Source organism: Saccostrea echinata, unplaced genomic scaffold (assembly GCF_033153115.1).
Source record: "Saccostrea echinata isolate AGI-Se365-2 ecotype Australia unplaced genomic scaffold, CSIRO_AGI_Sech_v1 ptg000022l, whole genome shotgun sequence".
NCBI classification, from domain to species: Eukaryota; Metazoa; Mollusca; class Bivalvia; order Ostreida; family Ostreidae; genus Saccostrea; species Saccostrea echinata.
In genome coordinates, this window is record NW_026889771.1 from 6,868,807 (window position 1) to 6,892,008 (window position 23,202).

A 23,202-nucleotide genomic window follows, 5' to 3' on the forward strand; every position below is an offset into this window, starting at 1 on the left:
AAAAGGTGGAAAGGTTTTCAAGAGAGGGAGAGAGAGAATTTATGGAAATATAACTATTCAGTCATTGCAAGTAGAGCTTTTTTTCAAAAAGCTTGGCCGTCTTTAGCAATAACCTTAAACAGTAAACTGACCTACACCCAGCAGTTCGTGTTATTCTTGAGCTTTTCTTGGCTTTGTATTTCTTCATTAGTTTTTTACTGACTTTAGCCCTACCATGTGAAAGTTCAACCAGATGCTCCACTGTCTCCGTAAAATCCGATTCTGCTACCTAGATTAGAAAGACAGTGCAAAACAAAGGGGGGGGGGGAATAAATACAAACTGTAAAACTTGTACACATGCAATAAAGATCATTTCTGTTTAATATGAAAATATAGAAACGTTTGTGAGTAATTACTTTAAAAAAACCAACGTGTTAATTATAATTAATCACTTTCATTTTCCTCTGTTCCTTTTGTCATTTTTTTTTTACGATTGAAAATCTTGAAAAAAAAATGTCAAGTCGTACGAAAATTAGATCATCAAAAAATTAATTTCCCTAGCCTTGAACAGCATTTCAACCAATGAAATAATTGAAAATTTTCTCCTCATGAAATTTCTTCCAATCACAAAAGAGAGGAAGTGCATAGTCCGAAGACTGTAAAATACATCAACTCTGTGTACCGTCTTCCAAGGAAGACGGTAAAAATATCCTTACAAATATCGATTCCAAATATTTTCATTCAGTAGTCAAACTTTATACAAGGGGCACAATCACATAAGGATATACAGCATAGTTCAGACATATGATAAAAACAATAATACCTTTTCCATTTATTTATAGTTGTCTTTATTACAAAATAAATACAAATATGGCATACAGTACTACATTCTTTTTATTGGATATATGAAAATTGATACATATGGAATATGTAAATACAGGTATAAATTATTGTGGCAATTTGATCAACCGCTGAACAGTTTCAGTTGATTCCGTGAACAAAAATTGAAGCAATGCATTCTACATTTTTGTTAGTATTTTTTTTTTTCATTAGTTCTTTTCTGGATTATGCATTCATATGATAAACTGTTTATTTTTAAAAGATGTTGATCTAATGTTATCAGATGCACAAGCTCACTGAATGTTGCATTAACAATTAATTGGAAAAGTAAAAAAGATACATGACTTATAATAACAAAAATAAAAGATGATCTGCACTAAAATTATATGCAAAATTAAAGAAAATATTTTCCGATATCCATGGTTTAAGATATTTGTAATAGAATAAGATGAAGTAAAAATTCATATATAAAATCAAACAAACACAGACAAACACACACTATGATACTGGTAAATCATTCATACAGCACAGAAATTTTGTGTACATGTCATTCTTCACAAAACGGCCGACCATAAAGCCTTACACACTTTCAATTTTGATTTTTGTTCTTTGAGTATTGAGATAGATAAAAGGAAGATTCAACCATTCAACAACAAACACAAAATTTAACAAGCTTAGTTCAGTTTCCGAATAACTGAAGTATAAGTTTTTCTTTTCAGTAATAATTCACTTTATTGTATTTGCATGGTATGAATTTGTTGATGATGCATTTTTGTGTCAAGAAAATATAATAAAAAAGACAAGAAACTTGCAATCTTGTTTGGCACAGGGTTGGTATATAATAACTTATGAACAAATTCATTGCGTGTCTCTTTGTAGAAATCCACGTTCACCGTTTCTGATTTCGCGCAATTCTCCAGCTTTTCTTGCACAGTCTATAATCTGCAAATGCAGACAGTCAACCTTTACTTGGCCAAAAAGTCCACTCATTCTAGAACTGCATCATGATAACTTTGCTACAAAAGTAAAGAAAAACATGTAAACATGTATGTGTTCACACTCAAAATCAGAAATGCAAAGCAACAAGAATTAGGGTATACCTCTACATTTTATAACTTTTGAATGATATAAAAAAAACACTATGAAACGGATATATGAATTTTTTTAATAGCATTATTTAATATTTTCTTTCTAAGACTTTATACGTCTAAATGCCAGGAGTCATTTCAGGCCAATTCTCTTACCTGTGTTACAATGGTACGGGGGAGTGAGATCGACTTCCTAGATAGTCCGTCCCCTCATCGTCCGACAGGTAATTATTCAGAAAATCAAAAGCTGCCGACACTTGTTTACCTAAACAACAGAATTAAATACAGCATGTCACTTTTTTCATTCCAAGAAAACTTTTCTTAAAATATCAGGCATTGGTGGGTTTTTTGTAACTTTATTTGTTTTCAAGTGATAGTTTGACACTGCATTATATACTTCAAATTCCTTTGTATTCAGTGTGTGTATTTTGTAAACAGAAATCTGTCTTGAAATATGCTTATTACACCCAGTGTCTAGATTTGATAGAAAAAAAATGTCTCCATTGTTAAATATTCCTGAGGACTGAATAGTCTTCTTAACAAATTCTCGCCTACACAACACTTACATAAAAAGGCCCTTCCATTTTTCCTATACAATATGAAATCTTAAGGTGCTTCGCCTTTTTTACACAGGAAGTCCATGTTATCTATACTTCACACCACATTTAACAATTGTCCTCTTCTTGAGTTTATTAAATATTATTGGATTTGCATAAGAAGTAAGTGTGCCTAAGCATATACGTAAAATCACTTGGCTGTTGCTATTCTGTTTAATGCGAAGTAGATAATTTCCCTAAAACCTCGAGTTCCTCTTCCTCTTTAAATTCTAAGCATCATTTCAGATTGTCATAAGTATAATCCCTTCTTGCTCTCTTGAGCTCTGGAATAATTTATATTTACTTGTGCATATTACACATATCTTTTTTTTGTGACTATGTTGCAATTTTGCGTCACTGTTTACGTGCATGTATTAACATATTAACTGGTTATCAATCTTATGCAGTAAAGGCGCATTATCCCCTTCCTTTTACACTCGACATCCATGCCATGCACTATATAGATCACAATTATGGATAACTTTACTTAAAAATAACATCAAATATCTGTTTAAAAAATCTCCCTGACTCTCTTGAAAATCTGGAACTAATATATAATTACTTGAGGTGAAATTCAATTTCTCCCATCTTAGTATACATCTTTTTTCCCCTTCTTTGTCTTGTTTTGCTAATTTTTTTCTCAAAGAAATCATCTAAAAAAATTTATAATCTTCTGCAGTCATCCCAATTTGAGAACTTTAAAGTGATCTGAGAACTTGAAGTGAAAAGTAAGAAACATGTTCCGGAATAATGTTAAAGTATAAGCAAGGAAATCAACGGTGAATTATTTGTCTACATGATTTCTATCAACTGTTTTTGTTAAAATTTTAATACCCCCCCCCCCCTCTTAAAAAGGATTTGAAAAGGGTATCCTGATTCATGGTTACTTAATAAAAATAGTTTCAAAAAGGTATCGTTTCAGTATTCATAAAGTATAGTAAGCCTGGTTTTGTTCCTTTATCATTTCCATTTAAATACTGTAACTTCCGAATCATCAGTGAAGCACAGGACACAATTCAAAAAATCATTGAAAATTATTGCAATCAAAGTGGTATTGCCAGACTATTCAGACATTCATTAGATCTCTTGCCATGAAGACTTACCATCAGTATTGCTGTCAGATCTCTCTTTCCTGCCCCTAGTGGGTGTCCGAGAAGACACTGGACCCTCGTCGCTGAACACCGGGTTGTCGTGGCCATTCTTTTCATACATGTCTGGTGTTACTTTCACACTGACAAATGTGCTTTCATTCAGTTTATTCCTCAAGTTCTCTTGTCTTTCTCTAGAATTCTCTCTATCCCTCTGTATATGTCCACTGTATTCATAACGTTTCACTTCAACGTCTTCGTCGTCACTATCTTTTGGCAAGTTTAGTTTTAATTCCTCCTTGTTATTATTCCATTCAGTTGTTATTGGTTTACTGTCTACGGTGTCTTTTGTTTTCTCTTGCATTGCTCTCAATTTAGCACTGTCTGTCTGAGAGAGTTCTTGTTCGTTCACTTCCGGTTTCGTCTCCTTATCGTCTCTGACACCATTCATGTTCTGTTTCATCTCGCGTTGTTTATGATCACGTGATTGCCTTTCGTGAATCTCTACGGAAGCTGTTCGAGGCACACGACCTTCTAGAGACCCCTTATTGCGTCGGTCACTCTCTTCCCTTTTGTCTTTGTTGCTGGGACGATTCTCCAGATCGTACGGAGAATCGTACTTTCGTTCACGTTTCTTACGTTTGGTTCCTGTTAAGTCACTGTGTGTTCGTTGAACCTTCTTTCCACGCTTCCGATCATCAAACATATCCCGGTAGGGATCGTAAATGTGATCAGAATCGTCAGGATATTCCACTAGAACTGCCCGAGAATCTGTAAGATATCCTCATCATTAAACTAGCAATTTAAATGGTGCACGTTACACGTGTCAGGAAATGGACAATTGCATATTACCAAAACAGACATGCATTATTACGTAGGTGCAAAATACAATGTTTCTTTTACTAGTGGTGACGCACTTCGCAACAAATATATGATATGAATAATTCATTTTGCAATCGACTTTCTAATTGCAATTAATCCAGAAGTTATTGCACATAACTTACCAAACAAATGAATTTACTATTCTTTATTATAATCAACGTATCATTGTATCAAGTATTTACAACAACCACTTTCTTTAGATTGACGATTGTACGGAAATCGTGAACTCTGTGTTTTTGGCTTGTTCGAGTTTCAACATCCGTTAACAACCTCTTGACTGAATGACTTATAATTATGATGTTTAATCTGTCTTAACTTGAATGAAAACTAGAGGTTCAGAGAGTCAAATGGAAATTATTGACAAGTGGTCAGTTGTGTTAAAATTCAATTCAAATAAACGGTCATAGTTCTAATAATTAAGGAGAGTCTTGTGCATTTTCATTTCTCTCTATTAACACCAGTTATTAAATTTGCATTATTGAATCTAGTTTTATCGAGTCTGCCACAAAATATGACTAAAAATGCATGTATTATATTTAATCAAATTATCAAATTCCTTCAATGCAATTAATTATAAGATTTCTATTTTATTAATAAATTAAGGTTAAGGAAGCTCTAAACACTGTTCACAGAAGAGTTTCAACTCCCTTGTAATTTTAAGCAAAAACAGTAATCTGCCCTTTGATGCAAATTAGAATAAATAGAAATCTATTGGAAATGACACAATTGGAAATAGATTAATGTTTTAAAACATAATATTAGATCAACATAAAGTTATTAACCACATAATCTGCATCTACTTCAGCAGTGTTAGTAAACTACAGTGAATTCTGTCCACTTGTACTTCCTTGACTTTGAACATTTTTCAAGGAGAAATATGGCAGGTACCTAATGTTGAGAGTGAATTAGATAAACTCAATGTGTACACCTTTATATGATATAATATTCTCACCCCCCCCCCCCCAAAAAAAAAAATTCCATGAGAATTCAGAGCTTCCTTAAGTTCACACCCAATTAGAAACTAAAAAAAACGTTAGATGTTACACCAAACCAGAGAAAGAACATCTGTTAAATGAAAATTGAAAAATTATCAACACTGCATTAAACTTACAGAATGTCCTCAGTGGAAGAAAGTCTTTTTTAAAAAGTAAAATTATATTACTTTTACTTTACATTACTTTTTGGCATATTTTTACTTCGAACAGGATCAACAAAACATTCATATTTATAAAAGTATTTAAAGTGCATATTAAAAGTGGAAATAAGTTTTTACACCAAAGTAAAACTTTTCCAAGTGTTCCATGCAATCATGCTTTTAAGAAAATTAGATATAGAAGAAATGAATTATTTCTCCTTACTCTATCACACGATATACGTTTGAAATATTAATTTGAAGCAAGATGGATTTTTTGTTATTTGAGCTGATGCTTAATTAATCAATTTACTAGTATATTATATTTTTGCCCTATCAAAAAGTTAAGGCTTTCAAGAAACACACCTCGAACACCACCATATCCACTGGAAGGATATCCAGCATAAGGTGAAGGTGGATATAGCTCCATATAGCTGTTACTGCGAGGAAGACGTCCGTAAGGTTCATATGAAGAGGTCACTTGTTGGCTGTGGTAAATCTGTGGATTTCCTTGATAGACCATATAGGCTGAAAAAGTGGAATAAGGCATATGAAGTTTTAACATTACTAAAATCTGATGCGTAAAGACACGGACGTATTTTTTCTTCACTTAATCAATACATTCTATATGGGATTATACAAGGAACTTAAATATTTTATCATTGATAACAATTTTTATTAATTTGTCAATGAAATCAAAATCTGAAAAAATGACATTTGTTTAATGCCTATACAAATCGAAAACGAACCATAATTTATCTTTAAAAAATTGTTTAGTCTGTTATATTTTTTAAAACGAGAATCAAGATGCTTATTATTTACATACATTTCAACTAAAGTCAAACATATATGCTTAATCTAAAAACATTTGATGTAATACGAGTATGGTGACACAACCTTAACCAATAACAATCACAATTAACACAGGTGCAATTCATATCATATTTAATACCAGTCTATAATATTCATCTACCCGAGACACAAGAGGGTGCCTAAAGATATTACTCTACCCACAAACGTTTGTATAAATATAATAGGTGAGTAACGTGTGCAAATCATGCAAATACATTTTTTTAATCGTACATTTTTTTTCATAAACATCAACATAATGAAAAATTTCCAAGTCCAGTAATTTTCTACTCGAATGCGGTTTTAATTAATTTATCATTCTGCATAAGTAATTTGAATTAAAGCACTAAAAATGTATCTTTATCAAAAGATATGGAAAAAATTGTTAACAAATTTAACCGTGATGTCAGTACATGTACATTGAGCAAAATGGAAAAAAGGTTGTGAAGCAGACAAAAAAACACCTAAATTAATTTTAATGTTCTAATACTTTCTACAATAAAACTCGATAAATGAGAAGAAAACGGTTGGATTAATTTGTTTAACATCAAACAATGCATAATCTCACTAAGAAAAGCAATTTCAAGATGGCGTTACTCGCTGTGGTGAAAATTGATAAGAGTGTATACGTTTAAATAAGGTATTCAATGCTAAAAATAGCACAGTATAATTCAATGTGTTTAAAGCAGCTGAAACCAACGATAAATACATTGTCCATGCAGCTATAGTACATACGATGATAAAAATTGTAGTTGTCATAATACGGGTATCTTTGTAGCGAACCACTTCGGATCTCTCGGCCCTTATTGTTGTGTCTGTACAGCTGTCGATTGTAACCTGTTTGTTTTACATAAAGAAGAATATAGTATCCTCAATCTGCATACAAAAGCGGATATTTCTTTGCGGTAGAAAATATTCGACCTTCTTTCGAAGTCAAATATTTCTACATCTACATGTAGATCTGAACTAAATTAACCCTAAAGGCGCACTTGATGTGATACATTTTTTTAACTTTTAGTTTTGATAGCTAGTGTACCGTATGTGTCGTATGCAGTTATTAAAATCGGTTAGTCAAAATAGGGTTAAAGTGAAGGACTTTACAAAAAACTTGAACATGACATATGAAAAACTTTTTCACAACATATTTATCCTCCCTAAATGTGATTTTTATCCATAAATACGAGAATATTTTGAAGGCATTCATCAATCTCTTTATTCATCGAAACACAAGAGACAATTGTCCTTTCTAACGTTTATAAAAATGTTAACCCTCCATAATTTTGTAGGAACTCGTAAATCACGAAAATTGATCCATCAGAAAAAAAAGTCAGTAATTAAATGCTTCTGAAAAGAAAATTATCAAATTCCGTTCATCAACACCGAGTTTTAAATGGATTAAGTATTGTTAAGATAGTTAAAAGTCAGATATATGTAGCGTGAGAAAATACATACATGTATAATGCTTGCATAATACAGTGACACGTACAATGAGGCGATTTCTTTTTCAACTTGTATACCTAATACGGTAATTAAATGTAATTACGATCATAAACATTTGAAAAAAGTTAAATATCGCAAATCCATCACTTATCTTTATTGCATTTTCTAAGTTCTGTTGAAATCGATGTAACAATTTTTCATTCAATTTAATACAAATTGTTCTTATGGTACACGATAGTTTTATTCATGAATTGATCAAATGTATGCAAATTTATGAAAACTATAAATGATGACTCTAGTTTTCTTTTGATTGATGCATTTCTATTCTTTACTACTTATTGTCTGTTTATTACACATCATATTTTAAAGTTATGAGCATTTATGAATTCTTCGCAATTTACGAGCATAAAGTTTCATTCAAAATATTTAAAATAATAAATATATATAGTTCGTATATCAGAAAGCATCTTGAATTTTGTCTCATTTTTGGCCATTATAGTTAAAATCAAAAGATCTTTTTCAAAATTTATTAATCTATTTTTAAAATAATATTATAATATTAATAATCATTATTAAATAATTCATTATTATTATTTATTTATTTGTTTATTTTTTTATTTATTTATTTATTTATTTTTTATTTTTTTATTTTTTTTTTTTTTGTTCTTGCACAAACTTTAAATTTAATGTTATTCGTTTTCATCACGAAAGAAGAATATCAAATAAATGGGCCTTGCATGCACTTGCTCTAAAAGGAAATTCTTTTTTATAAGTGGAAAATAAAAACATTTTTATTCTTGCGATTTGTAGTAAGAAAAAATAAAACTACACTGCACACTTCAATTATATTAAGAAACACAGTATGGCAATAAAATCTTTTCCTTCTCACGATGGGCAGTGCTAGTACCTAACACTGTGTCTTGATTTGACCTGTTACGGTGGTAATGGGACAGTGAATGATAGGTATCGGGGCGTGTGGGGTCAGTTGATGTCCGTAACAAGTTGTAAGGGTAATATGGCGTGACACACTTATGTCACAAAGGTAAAGAAAAACATCATGATAGTGGGAAAAAATCTAAAATCAGAAATTGTGTATTGTAGTCACAATGGTGGCTGTCATACAGTATTTTACTACTGTAATCAATACAAAGGTCAATGTGTGCTGCTGATGTAAATTCTAGCATTAGATACATTTGTATTCATATGTATGTAAGATTTAGCTATTTCATTTGTTAACGTTTATTCTGTGAAGCATTTGAATACGTGTAGTTTAGTACTGTTAATGAAAGAAATTATATATTATAACTTTTCTTAGGATTATGTAAGGACAGATGCGCACAGACAGTAAATATTAATTTCTTTATAGATATTAAATTTCTCCCGTTTTACGACTTACGTGGTGACAGCCTGTCCTCCGATATGGCCCGCTGAACAGCGGGTTGATGCCTTCTCTGGTTGTCGTTGTAATACATCTGGGGCTTCCCGGAGGTATACATCGAAGGGGCCCCCATCCATAGACCATTACTCCCCACCTTTGGTAGTCTTGGGTCAGGAGGAGGCTCCATTCGCGGATCCATTCCGTTGCCATATTTGCTGCTTTTGCTTAAGCTTGTATCTTGACTAATGCTGTTTGGTAATCGGCGATGTTTTTCCTCGTGTCTTCTCCTTTTTCTTAAATAAAAACGAAATTATGTTTTTTTAAAAAATGAATTTGGTAAGATTTAAGGTATAAAATTTTAGAGGGAGATTATTTTATGCTATGAGGATTGGGGATCTTCCTGATAAATTATGATTCTTGCATTAAACTCGAAAATTGCTCTTATCTATTTCATAGTGGTGTTGGATAAATGAAGATTAACATCAACAAGCGTTGTTAATTTAATATCTATTGTGTCATCTTTAAGGACTGTGAGTTTCTGCTGATTTTATCATTCGTAAGGAGTTCAACAAGGGGCAACGCTTTGGTTGAAATTATTCACAGTAATGTGTAAGAAATCAGGCGTCGGTGTTCGCCACAATCTTGTTCCTTTGGGCTACGACGACAATGTCGGCTGAACAAATTTGATTATCATCCATTCGGAAAACTAGAAGCCTTGCTTTTTAACGATATCCATCTGAAACTTATACGTACATTGCTACAAATACGTTACCGGAGGGAAAATTGTGTTTTACTTAAGCGATACATGCACATACAAGAAAAAAAATGTTATAACAAGCTAGAAACATTTTCTGAAAAATTCATTATTTGCTTTTGAAACTTTTTTTGGCTTGATTCATTAGGGTTGTATTTTTTAAAATTAAATTCTAACGCATGCATGCTTATCTTTTTAGACTCTGTACTGCAAAGCTATTTCGTCTTCTTTCCACTCCATCACTACTTACTTTATTACCATTTTAACAGCAATAGATTAAGCAACAGAAAGGTTGTCGCCATAAATTTGTCACGAGATCCTAAATGTACATCTAACATTATTAATGTTGTGTTATTCAAAAATGTGGAAAAGTTATGAATAAGACAGTGTTATGAACTTTGATACAGCACACATAACATGTCACAGTAGGTGTGTGTAGAACATGTTCTTAATTGGACGAGAAAATTCCTAACCAGAAATTATTCTCATCAATAACACATTTATTTTTGTAAACAAGCATTCAGACGAAATTGCATTTGTTCTTCTTGAAAATTATTATCGTTTATCGTAGAATAAGTGGTGACAGGACTTCTAAGTTTTCATTTTTAAAAAGTGTACCGATAGAGAGAATAAATTCGAAGGTCACAAGTTTCTGTAGACGATTCAGTAAGATTTTGGAGTATTACAGGCCATTAAAGTGCGCACTCAAGAACTCAGATAAAGACAACTGGGTTAAAGAATTTAAGATAGGTCTAGTTTCAATCTTTTGTTCAAAACTAGGCTTACTTATGCATCAAAAGTTTACTCTTTAATTTCACATTAAGGGATAAAGTGAAGATTAAAATGCATAAGCAGAAAACATACAAAACTTTTGAATACTGAATATTAATTGTATCAATCTTATCAACGGTTATGCAGTACTATACTAATGAATGCATTGATCAATTTCACTAGATATACGTCTGTAATTCTATATCTGGGAACCGTGGAACTATTTGTAAACTAATTTTAAGATTATGTATGGCAAGATAGACCTATATTGGTCCTAGCTATTAACTTATTAACTTTCAATAGACATATCTAACACATTCTTGATACTTATTTCATTTCAGATTTATCCTCTGATTTTTTATAACAGACAAAAAATATTAATATGTAGTACTTCAAAATAATAATTGATATGATAGGGAATTTTTAACTTTGAACTCAGAAAGGGATAACTTTCCATGGGAACTGAATTTTTTTTCTTCTCAATTTTGATTACGTTGCTAATTTCATAAATTTTGTTTCCTTTTCTTCAAATTTTAGCATATTCAAGAAATCTTTCTTTTAAAAATCCTGTCGTAAATGTTCCCTTAATGGTCTTATTATTTTGAAAAGGAAAATAAATGATGTTTTCAAGAATGTATTCAATGAAGCAAAACCAAGCAGAAAGAATAGAGAAACCGCCGAAACTCTTATACGTCAAATATTCAAAGGAACAATATATATTACCATATATCTTCAAGAAAAACAATGTTTTTGTTTATATGGAACTTTAATTAAAATTATTTTTTTTTTTTTTTTTTTTTAAATGCTAGTTTAAGGGCATCACTATATTAAAGAACATTAACACATTTATGCAGCTTTTGAAACCGGTCGCGTTTGTACATGTACTAGTACTTACCCACAAGCACAGTAGATAATGACCGCCAAAATTATCAAAATCACAACCAGCCCTGCTAAAGATCCTCCCACTATGGCGATCAATTCATTCGTGTTCATGGTTTACTATTATGTCAGTCTCTAGAAAAAAGAAAAAATCGCGGTAAAGAAAATTGGTTGAATGATGTGATGATGTATGGATATAGTGAACAAATGATCACAAGTTAGATGTACATGTATCTGGGGATACCGTGGCAACAGATGTGAGGAGACGGAATAGGAAAAAAAAGTTTTGTAACAAAAATCAATAGAGTCATAATGAAGCGAAAATGGGGATAAAAATATGCTCCGAAACAACTGAACATCATTCAGAATTATCCATAGTTCCAGATTATTACAATTTCCACTTCAACACTCAATTTATTAGTGTAAGAAATGCTTTTGACAAGACATAAAACTTATCATCATGGACTGCACGTAGCAGGACTAGACAAGCATGAAGAATGTTGGAATTTTTATACCACACACCTTCAGATTGCCTTTATTTTAACATATTTAGGCCATTATGGTTACATTTTAAAATAAAATTCATAGTTATTTTGACGAGAAACCTTGCTGGTATATGATTGATGGTTTATGTGATGTTTTTGCACCTTTCCTATGAAGAGCATAACTGCAATTGATAAGAAAAATGCAATTTCTAGTTAAAATCGCCACTCGGTACTTGTTGATAAATTGCTTGTTAGATTTACTTGACGTTCATGATATTATGCAGATTTTCTTTAGAACCTGTAAGGGCACATTTATATAAACAGAATGCAAATAGTTTCCGGAATAAGGTCATTAACTTTGTCGTAAGACCGTAACTTTCGGATATTCACCGTGATGAGGAATTTCTGTGTATATTTTCCTTTTTTATATTAAACCATTCGATCATATTCCTTTTGTTATAGCTATGTACAGCCTTTTATTTATCTCTTAAATATCTCTTTCTCCTTTTATTGACTTGCAAACAAGATCATGTATTTTTCTTAACTGAAAAACAAAATTAAATCAGAAACTAAGTTCCTCCTTGTATTGCCTATCATAAGAAATTTATTACACGGATATATTGCTGAAGTTAAGGGTTATACAAATATGGATTCAGGCGTCCTCGGTTTTCCATATTCATGTTAAGTTTTGTCAATAATCGAGATGGTATGGTATTTTCATTTAACTTGGTAAGAGGTAAGAGTTGTGCTCAAAATTCCTGCATTCTGTCTACCTCATAAAGCTCTCGGTAGGGGTCGATTTCAGTTGTAAAACATTTTACACATTCATTAATTGGTAGAAGAGTTCCTTTTCTGCTACAAATGCATTGCTGTTTGATAACATTATGGTTCTTTAAATCTAACAGACAAAAAAAATGTATTCATGTATGGCTTTTAAAATTTTTCCTTTTATGTACATGTATTTCATTCTTTCTATTATGACACAAGATATGAAATGTTTAATCGAATTTGATTAATGTATGCCTTGATTAATGTATTGAGATTAATATATATTAGCTTGATTTAGATTTCGATCTTTTCTCTTTTTTACATTCAATTTTTTTTTAAAAAAAAACTGCTTTGATTTAAAAAAAAAAAAAGAAAAAAAAAGAATCCAACTTCGACCAGTGAAACCAATGTCAACATGTAAATTGTAATGATGGAAAGTATATGACGTTAGTTTTTATCTACCCTAGACGGGATGGGTCGTCTACCAGCTCTCTGGGTATTACATACATTTACGTAGAACATGAGTTAACGTAATCAAGGTGTTACTCGTATGTTTATAAACGAATTAAGTAGCATATAGAAATAGGTGGACGCACCTCATACAAATATTTACATTATTGTTGGTTTAATTTACGACAACTTTGCTACTTTAATGAAAATAAACAAATAAGGTAGATAATGGAAGAGAGACTTTGGAGAGGCCGACCACATAAAGATATAAATCTCACTCCACAGGGGACTTGATAAAAAGGCTCTGGAGTCAATATGTTGTTAGCACCTTATTTTTTGGCATTAATTCATATGTGTATTGTCCTTGCGTAAGCATAATTATCATCTTGTGAATAATTCATAGAACGGTTTGCTGGTGATTGATAAAAATATATCGTACAAGTTACCTTTATGTGAACAAGATAATGCATACTTAGTAAGAATTTACAATACATGAATGAATGTTTCTGAACCTTAAATAATATATACATACTTTTCAGATGTTTTATTTCCAAAGGATTTTCTTTCTTTTCAGACAAAGTAAAAATATTTACATTTAAGCTGAAAGGATATTGATTGTATTTTAATGGCAGTCTATTATAAGCTCAAAGCGAATACAAAAACATATAATTGTTAAATTAAGCACTATCATTTTCAGGAGGCCAATGGCTTAATCTTCGAATAACCATGATCGCTGAAGCAATTGGGCTGCAAGATGACCCGCCCGTCTTCTTTTCTATATCGGAGGTCAAATGATAAAAGGAACAAGAATGTTCTTTAAAATGGATCCGAGTAAGATTAGGGTCATTGTAAAATAAAGCGAATGCCTCCAAACAAATAATTACGAACGCGACAAAAGACTCCAGACTGACAATATATACAAGGGTTTCCCATACCGACTGTTGCCCTACACAGCTTATTGAATGACCCAACAAGAATTTCTTTTTTTGCATGACAATAGGTGTACATTTTGGGATAAGATTTACAACGTAACAGTAATTAAATCTGCAATTAGTGTATTCATTAAATGTAATTAAGAGTTCTCATAGGTCCATACAGAAATTACCTTGGCTTGTCTCGATATTAAAAATTTCATCGAGACATGAATAATTGTGCTTAAAATGTCGTCTTCACTTGAAAAGCCATTATGAGAGACATACATTTACTTCAGCAAAAACTGAAAATGGACCATTGGGGGCCCAATACACTATCACTGTTTTACGCTATATTGATATGATTTTATCTGTTAAATAACAATAGCCGTAAAACCCACCCGAACAAATCTTCCTCAATAAACCAATTACACAAAATATTACATGAGCAAATTGAAACTATCGAGGAAGTCATTCAACATGCAATTATACAGAAATCGATGTTAAGAAAAATGACGGTGCGTGCAGTTTACAAAACTAAGTAAAGCAATAAAACAACTTACATGATACGCATGAAACAAACATCACTTTTCGTTGGAACTAATATTCCTGCTGATGTATATTCCAGAAAAAAATCGTGTATCTCTTACTCCATGAAATATGACTCGAGAATGACAGAATTTCACCTGAAGGGTCGCCTAGTCAATTTCACCTACATCCCGAGCTAATAAATTTGCCTGGGATGTTTTTAGTTATACAATATCGGACTTAACTGCTTAAGCGGACATGCAAGAACCAAATATTAAGATCCCTCGACACTTCTTTAGAGAAGAGTAATTCACCTGGTAACCCCATTCAGAAACATTATCATAGTAAACTAGAAACGAGCCATGCGTACCTGAGCAAATCGACGCTTCGCATCGCTGGTGGCTTAGTGGGAAGATGGCGCGTTCGGTCGATTCTCTTTTTTATTTGGACTATAATCTAATCTTGCATGGGGTTTGGGCGTTGATTACACATTTGAGTTAAGGCTATTTAATGAAACTTTTCATTAATCAAATTTGTCCCATTTGTACAATATTACATAATCAAAACATCGCAGCCGGTTAACAATAAAACAGGTCGGCAAGTTATCATTTAATAAACAGTGCGCTACAGTGTTTGTCATGAAATATTTATTTTTCATCAACATGTTGTCCTATTGATGTCATCATTATACATATTACATTGTAAACTAATCCGCCATGAATACAACTTTTATTAGAAACACGGCATGAGAAATTTTTATTTTAGTTTGTTAATGTTCCCTGGCCCGTTAAAAAAAAAACAGAAAATATTGATAATGGTCTACAAAAATACATACATGTAAATTTATGAACACAGTTTTTCTCTGAAGAAAATTATTTCAAAGCATTGTCAAGAAAATCAGTTGGACTTTATGTTAAAAGATTACATCACCCATATCCTTGTTAAACCTGTAAATTCAATTTCATTAAGCCTTATATAGAACCGTCAATGGACCAAAATGCCATATATTGTACATACATATACTATGTAGTACTACAATATCAGAAAATAATTTTTACATTTTACTCACTTGTTAAAAAGGGTATCTTCTCTATAGATAGGGAAAACTTTAGTTAATATTGTCAAATCCAATGTTCGGTTTCGTATTACTTATCTTTGAAGGTTTGCCCTGGCATCAAAATTCCTAGATTGGTTGAATTTTCAATGACCAAGAGAATTACCAATATCGGCCCAAGCAAACGAAATCTAGCACCATAGGAAGTTTAAGATATACAAATGTACATTCTTTAATTAGCAACAGGTCTTGGATTTTTTTTTTTTTTTTTTTTTTTTTTTTTTTTGAAATGTCCATTTTGGCTTAACTTGGCGGGTCAATTATCTCGGCAAAACATTTGTATCAAAAGCAATAATTTTATCATAGGTAGCAGATCGAGGTGCATTTTTTAAATGGGAAAATGATTTGTTGTAGGCTCATCTAAATATATATTGTAAAAGCTCGTTTTTAGTTCAGGAACATATTACTCTTGAGCATGCATGAAATAATTAATAAAGTTAGACAAAGTCTGGGACTATATTACCCAGGAGAAACAAACATATAATATTCTCGGGGTTTTAACCGGTGGATCGATAGAAAATAATTAAAGTTTATAGTTCCATACTGTCTTCGTGACCATATATGTTTTGATAACCCGAACGAATGCATACATTACAGTATATCATCATCAGCACGTTTATGCGGTAGTAACAGCAAACGTGACTTTGGAGGCATATCGTTTTACCAAAAAATGTAATAAATTTTTCAGTACAATGGTTTTGTTAGAAAAGTGATATCGTGTGGACAAATTCATAAAATATGGCATCTGAGCGAAGTGTTTTACTGACCTTAGATCTTACTTTATCCCCAAGGTCACTTTTTCATTAATATTCTTTAGAAATATTTATCACTTATTCTAAAAGTTATCTGACGTGATTGAACTTTATCCTTTATTAAGTCTTGAAGGACAACAGCGAACCAAGCGAAGGAAATTTATTCAAAAGACGGTTTGTAGCTGGAGGGAAACAAACCAATTGGCTATTTGTGATATGTTTTCTTTTATACCTAAATATTTTGACAAGTTAGTCACATGTTTTGATAAAATTAAACAAAAATTAATCATCTGTATCTATAGACTTTGTGTTCAGGTCTTGACAGTTAAATAAAACATTTCTCAAGTATGGAAGAAACCAATACGCTTCCTGTTTTCAAAGCACCGGATATTACACGCAATATCTGAAAACCAAAAAGTCTTTAAAACGAGCATTCTGACTGGCTGATGTGAGAATTTTAAAGTTAAAGTAATGGTTATATTTGCCTAAAATGGCCATAACAGGGGATTGATAACATGTACATGCATATTTGTATAGTTCTGAGATCGCATGAAACCATTGCTTTCGTTCAGAAACAAGTTGGGTTAGAAAAAGCAATCAAACTCTCCATCAACTTTATCTGTTCTTAAATGTACACAAATGTTTAAGACAATAATGAATTTTCTCTCATGCATTTTGCTTTATAGTAACATGGATCTCTTGTTTATTGATCAATATCTGTATAACAACGGTTACTTGTTGCGCATTTATATATATATATATATATATATATATATATATATATATATATATATATATATATATATATATATATATATATATATATATATATATATAATGCAAACTGCAACAAAACTGTTCTCTTGGAATAATCTTGCAATTAGGAAAGTATTTTTTTTAAACACCGTTAGCACATTGTCGTTTCCAAAACTGTTCACCACCAATAGTTTTATGGTTGCTATGGCACGGAGATGGAAACTGATGTAACATAAGATGAGAAGGACTCAACCCGCAACATATGTTTGTACCTTTGTAGATCTGCAGAGTCATCGTTGATAAAAATCGAGCATTTATTCATTAAGGAAGTAATCAATATTGCAGATCGGGTGTACTGCACAATAATACTCTGAAGGTCTTGCCTTTTCTGTTCTCAAATTGCGCAATGGCAGATTGTGTAGGGATTTTAAAACTGTAGAATTGTGCATCACAGTTCATAAAAGTAAAATAATAAATATTCACCGTTTGCCTTTTTTTCTTACCTTAAAAAATCAATACATCTTTAGAAAAATGGCTTGTATAAAACCATAATAAATGGCCATAACTCAGTGACAAGTTTCTACCCCTTTGGTCCTAGACTGTTTCTATACCGACAATTCAGCCTCGAGCGGCGAATAAAAATCGATCTTGTCCATAAAACCATACCTTGTTTGTGTTAAGGGCGTGGTTGATAATTATCCGTCATCCGATCAGCCCTGATAAATTAATAGGTTTTAAAATGATGTTTTGAAATATAGATCTTTGTCCCATTTTCATTTTTATAGTATTCTTTTGTCCGGTCAGCTATATCGTCCATTCATAAAAAATGACAACAGTGTATACTCGGAGCATTTCACTTCTGTAGCATTATGATTTTCCCTGCATTTTATTTTTATGCATTTTATATTTCTATAAATGTTTTCCTCTATACTGTTACACTAATTTACTAAATAATCAGATATTATTAAAAAAATTGTTTTGTTTTTCAAATTTGCATTTTTGCCAAAGTTTAAAATCGCAAAACATACTTTCTGGTCTTTTCGTACGAATATATTTCAAATTTAATCAATAAATTTTACATTTGTATTTTCTATATACATTTCTTCGATTAAAAAAAAACTTCAAAGTATGTTGACTCTTGTTTTAATGATTGAAAAAACATGATTGAAAAGTGATACCTATTCTGCGACATCGCAAGATAACTCAGTCCTCTGATATCATTATGGAAAGTAAACAAAATCCAAACATCAAAGAAGTCATCCAAACGTATGGATTTTACAATAAAAAATTCAATTTTCTGATAGATTTTTCCTTCATCAAAAGTTAAAGACATTGAAACTGCCCAAAGTACCTGAACATCTACTTAAAATGCCATTGAACCTTCGAGTTTCAGAATGGATAACTCGTTTCAACCCAAATTCAATTACCTGTTGCTCAACTCTGTCAACTAAATGATGCCTTAAATGGATAGGGTAGGCGCTCATAATAAGTTCCATAAATTACCGTGTCCTTAATTCCACTTTACCTAGTAATTTTACAGGTCAAATGTCAATGTTAATGGATTCGGCCGTTAGATAATGTCATCGTCCGATAACTGAACTCGCTGCCCCTCCCAGTCAAATTAGTACCCAAGTTCTAAATGTTAAAAGGAAAGGACGATTCTATCACCAATGCTAAAACCAGGATCTCTAGACCTCGTTATTCTAAATGGAAGAGTTTTACGACATTTTGATTTTGATCAATGACAAACGTTGGCATTATGTTGTCAGAAGAAAATTATGCCATTAACATTCAAATTTATTCTCAACTATAACAACAGATTGCCAAAATATTGAATAATCTTTTTAAGTTAAGATACAGTTCGTGTTTCGGAAAAAAAATGTTTTCAATATTTTTCCATGATTCATTCTCCAGATAAAATGTTTTGGGTTTTGAAAGTTAATACAAATTATTCGTGTGGGTTATTAGAAGATGCATACCACCTTTTTATTATTATTTATTTATTTATTTATTTATTTATTTTGTAAAAATTATGCAAATGCAAGACATTCTTTAATGAATAAGCTATACTGTCATTTAATAATTTGTACGTTATAGACGTACATTTGATGCTGTGGAGTGATGATCTTTTCATTTATCATAGTACAAAATGCTGAACTTTTCAAGATTATTCAAACCTTTCTAATAGAATGTGATCTTTTTTTTTCTAAAGAAGATTAATTTTTACGATGAAAATTTATATTTTGTACATTTAAGGAAGATTTTATTTTCTTTTTAATACTACTGTGTATATGTAGTAGACCATAGATATATTTATAGTTTGGCAATTTAGAAAATGCTGGACGAGGAGAAGACTTATCTAATTTTCAGAACTTGTGTCTGATCGTTTTGACTTTTTGTCAATAAAATATGTTCAATTCAATGCAAGACGTTGCAATACAGTTTCTCATTTATTAGTTTAATCCTAAATAAACTAGTCCATATTACGTAACTTAAGAATGGTTATTCCTTTGTGTTACTTAAGTAAAATATAAATCATTCAATAGGTTTTACTATAATGAAAGTTTATTTCTCATTCAAGCTTAAACGCGTCTATAGATTTACTATCATTATATATTTTAATACAAGTTAAATGAGTTTAATTCTTTGTCCGGATATGACCGAACCAGTATTTGTAAGACTTTCCTATTCAATTATGATTACCACGGAGGATTACCGCGTAAATGCAGTACCAATAACAAACTTAGCCCGGTTGTTTCTCATTGTGTATGGAATCTAATCTGCCCTTTTGCAGTCCTTTTTTCTCTATTAGTTCAATATAGTACTCTTAATCTTCAGCGTATCAAGGCATTTACTTAGCATGAACGCAGCATATCAAAAATTTACCACCTCCTCCCCCCTCCATAAAAAAATTAAAAATTTTGAAGATCTCCCCCTCCCCTTTTTTAAGAAAAAAAGAAGAAAATGAATCACAGAGACTTCTGTTCATTCAAAGTAAACTTTGTGTAAAGAGGAACATCAATTACTTGATACTCAGAACAAATTGGACCAATCACAATCGTACAAAATCATTTTTACAATAAAAACTAACATTTTAAGGTACATCAAACGTTACATAATGTATTTTTCATAGGATATCATGCATTCAGTCCACATTTATGAACTATAAAGCTTCAGGAATGTAAATTAAGATACATTACCTTCCCTTTCACTTGTTTGTTGTTAATATTACACTTAAACTTATTGCTGCATTATAACGACGCATTTTTTGTCAGGAATAAATGTGGTAGAGCTTAAAAAATATACCAAGATCGTGAAATTACCGATAATGTCCGGTATTGGATTGTTAAGGTAAACAATTGTTCAAGTATTCTGTTGCCCTTCCCTGTCCCTTTTTTTCATGACAAAATGGTGATCAGCTGATGTTAACTTTTGTTTAAAAATGACTAAAAGTTTTTCAATTTTTTTCTTACGGAGGTGCTGCGCCCACATTCCGAAACATCTAAATCATTTTTTCTCTGTCATTGTATTCTTAAAATGATCTTTTCCTATTGTGCAAAGTATGTAGAGCATAAGACTGATATTGTGCACATAAATAGACGACTGTGCCCCTTCTCAAATTCCTTTAATGCTTGAGGGCCTTTCTTAAAACTTAATTTGATACACGACTTATTGTAAAACCGTGATTTTGAAACATGAATTTTGACAGTATTTCGACTAACACAATGGGGGTACATCTCATAAAGATTTGAACCATGTAGACGCCTCCCGCATGTTGGAAGATTGCTTGTTACCAACGCTATTAAATATTCCAAAACTATCAGCAGTTTCGGTTTAGAATTACAGTTCATGGTCTTTATTTACATTTTATGGTTGATCTTTGAGCACCAGGAAGAGGATTTTATTTCATAGAAAAGGAAGAAAAAATTTGATTGAAATTCATAATAGCTACATGTATGAAAACCATGTTAGGGGGTCATTCTTTAAAACACATTATTAGGTTTTCGTGCCATTTCTGAGTTCCATTTAAGGATCTGATTAAGGTACTAGAGTACTTAATTTCAATGTATAGATTAGACATACATCATGTCCTTGTGACTGCCAGTCCTTGTAACATAGTACTTTGGTACACGCCCTATATTAAAACATCTACAATCATACTCTTACCCATGTAAGTATAAATGATGTTTATACACCTGTTTAAAAAAGGTTCAGAGGGTCAACGACTTAAGTGCAAAATACACGCAAATTTTCTTCGTTTGAGAACTTTAAATGAAACTGATTTATTACACCACTCACGGATTAAAATATACAGCACCAAGTTTAAAAAACGCACATGAACAATATACACATGTTTATGTTTAATTAGACCACATATTTACAAGAAATAATCGGATATTAGCAACATTTTACAACAACAAACGTTGGAATTTTCGATCGATATAACAAGTTCCCATTGCAAAAGATAATCTGCTTTGTACTATTTTTACGCATTGCAATGGAAGAAGAGACCCAGTGGGCCAGGAAATCAATTGAAAAGAATCTCACCTTAGGTCGAAGAATCTGTATAACCCTCACAGCAAGCAGTCCAATTCCTCTTACAATTTACTGAAGATTTGAAAAGTCATAAAACACGCCGGCTGACTTGTCATAAATTTATAATTCATTGATTAAAAACTCTAGTATTGCAAAAGTCCCGCCATATCAATTCACAGTACACAGTTGCGTCATATAATCTAAGAAAGGGTTATGTCCAGAGAGAGGCGCGAAGGCAATATAAAATATTCACGGAAATAATCAAATTTAGGCCAAATCCTCAGCCACACCGTGTAAAATACTCGGGGGTACACCCATGACCAAATGTACAAGTTTAAACATCGACCGATTTAAAGCCCCGACTCTCGTTCTTTAGAGCCAGCGTTCTACTGGCATAGAGTGCCATTTAAAAAACCCGACAAACAAAGTTCAAATACTAGAGATATGCGTTAAGTATGGTTATTGGTTCAGTTGATATTGAAAAACAGAATGATCGGCTGATTTAATTTGTCAAGGGTTGAGATACCTTGGCTTCTCGGAGTATTTGATCCTCTGACTAAAATCAGATTCTTGGCACGCTGTGTTTCATGAATCATTTATGTCGGGTGGTTCTCCCAGAGTAACGAGATACAAGTGAATGCCTGATCACGATACAGGGTATATATAAGTAAAACGATGCTGGCGCGAAGGTTGTGTAAAATTTTTATTAAAATTTTATTGTTTTCTCCTTAAATATATATTGCATTGACACACGGAAGAATATTACTTCTATCGTATACCTGATTATTTTGGGGGGAAAAAAACTTGATACGTGTTTGTGACTCATAAATATTTCTGTAATATATACCCAGGTCATATGAAACTCTGGGAGTAAGATAAAGATAATTTTTAAGTGCATTAGCACTTATACGATGGAAAAACAAATATCTTTCAAAAATTTAATGATGCAAGTAAATTACACAAGTAAATTATTTCAAATCTTTTTTCTCTAGTACTAAAGAATCAAACATTAATTTAGAGGAATTTTGCATATGCTTGAATAGTTTTAATTCAGGGATTGATTAAGGATTTGCATATCCAACTTAAATTTCACAGACATGATCACAAAGGAATTTCAGCACTCGGACATTAAGCATACTATTCTGATAATTTATGTACTACTTTTCTTGGACTTAAAGGAAAGTAACTCCAACATTAATCCGTTGACAATCGGATTTATCCTTCCT

General features: G+C 31.8%; 1 protein-coding gene across 2 annotated transcripts; it reads right to left on the reverse strand.

Annotated features, from left to right (window-relative positions):
• Nucleotides 1-818: 818 nt before the first annotated feature.
• LOC133190314 (uncharacterized) lies at nt 819-22,383 on the reverse strand. Of its 2 annotated transcripts, XM_061325860.1 has the most exons (8): nt 21,989-22,383; nt 11,693-11,811; nt 9,291-9,565; nt 7,190-7,291; nt 5,972-6,133; nt 3,607-4,362; nt 2,064-2,172; nt 819-1,835 (listed from the first exon to the last, which is right to left on the reverse strand). In XM_061325860.1, the coding sequence occupies exons 2-7, from the start codon at nt 11,788-11,790 to the stop codon at nt 2,069-2,071; spliced, it is 1,497 nt and encodes a 498-aa protein (XP_061181844.1). In that variant the 5' UTR covers nt 11,791-11,811; nt 21,989-22,383; the 3' UTR covers nt 819-1,835; nt 2,064-2,068. The 2 variants fall into 2 exon arrangements, with proteins under 2 accessions (XP_061181844.1, XP_061181845.1); XM_061325861.1 differs by lacking the exon at nt 7,190-7,291 and having other exon boundaries at nt 21,989-22,379.
• Between the last annotated feature and the right edge of the window lie 819 nt (nt 22,384-23,202).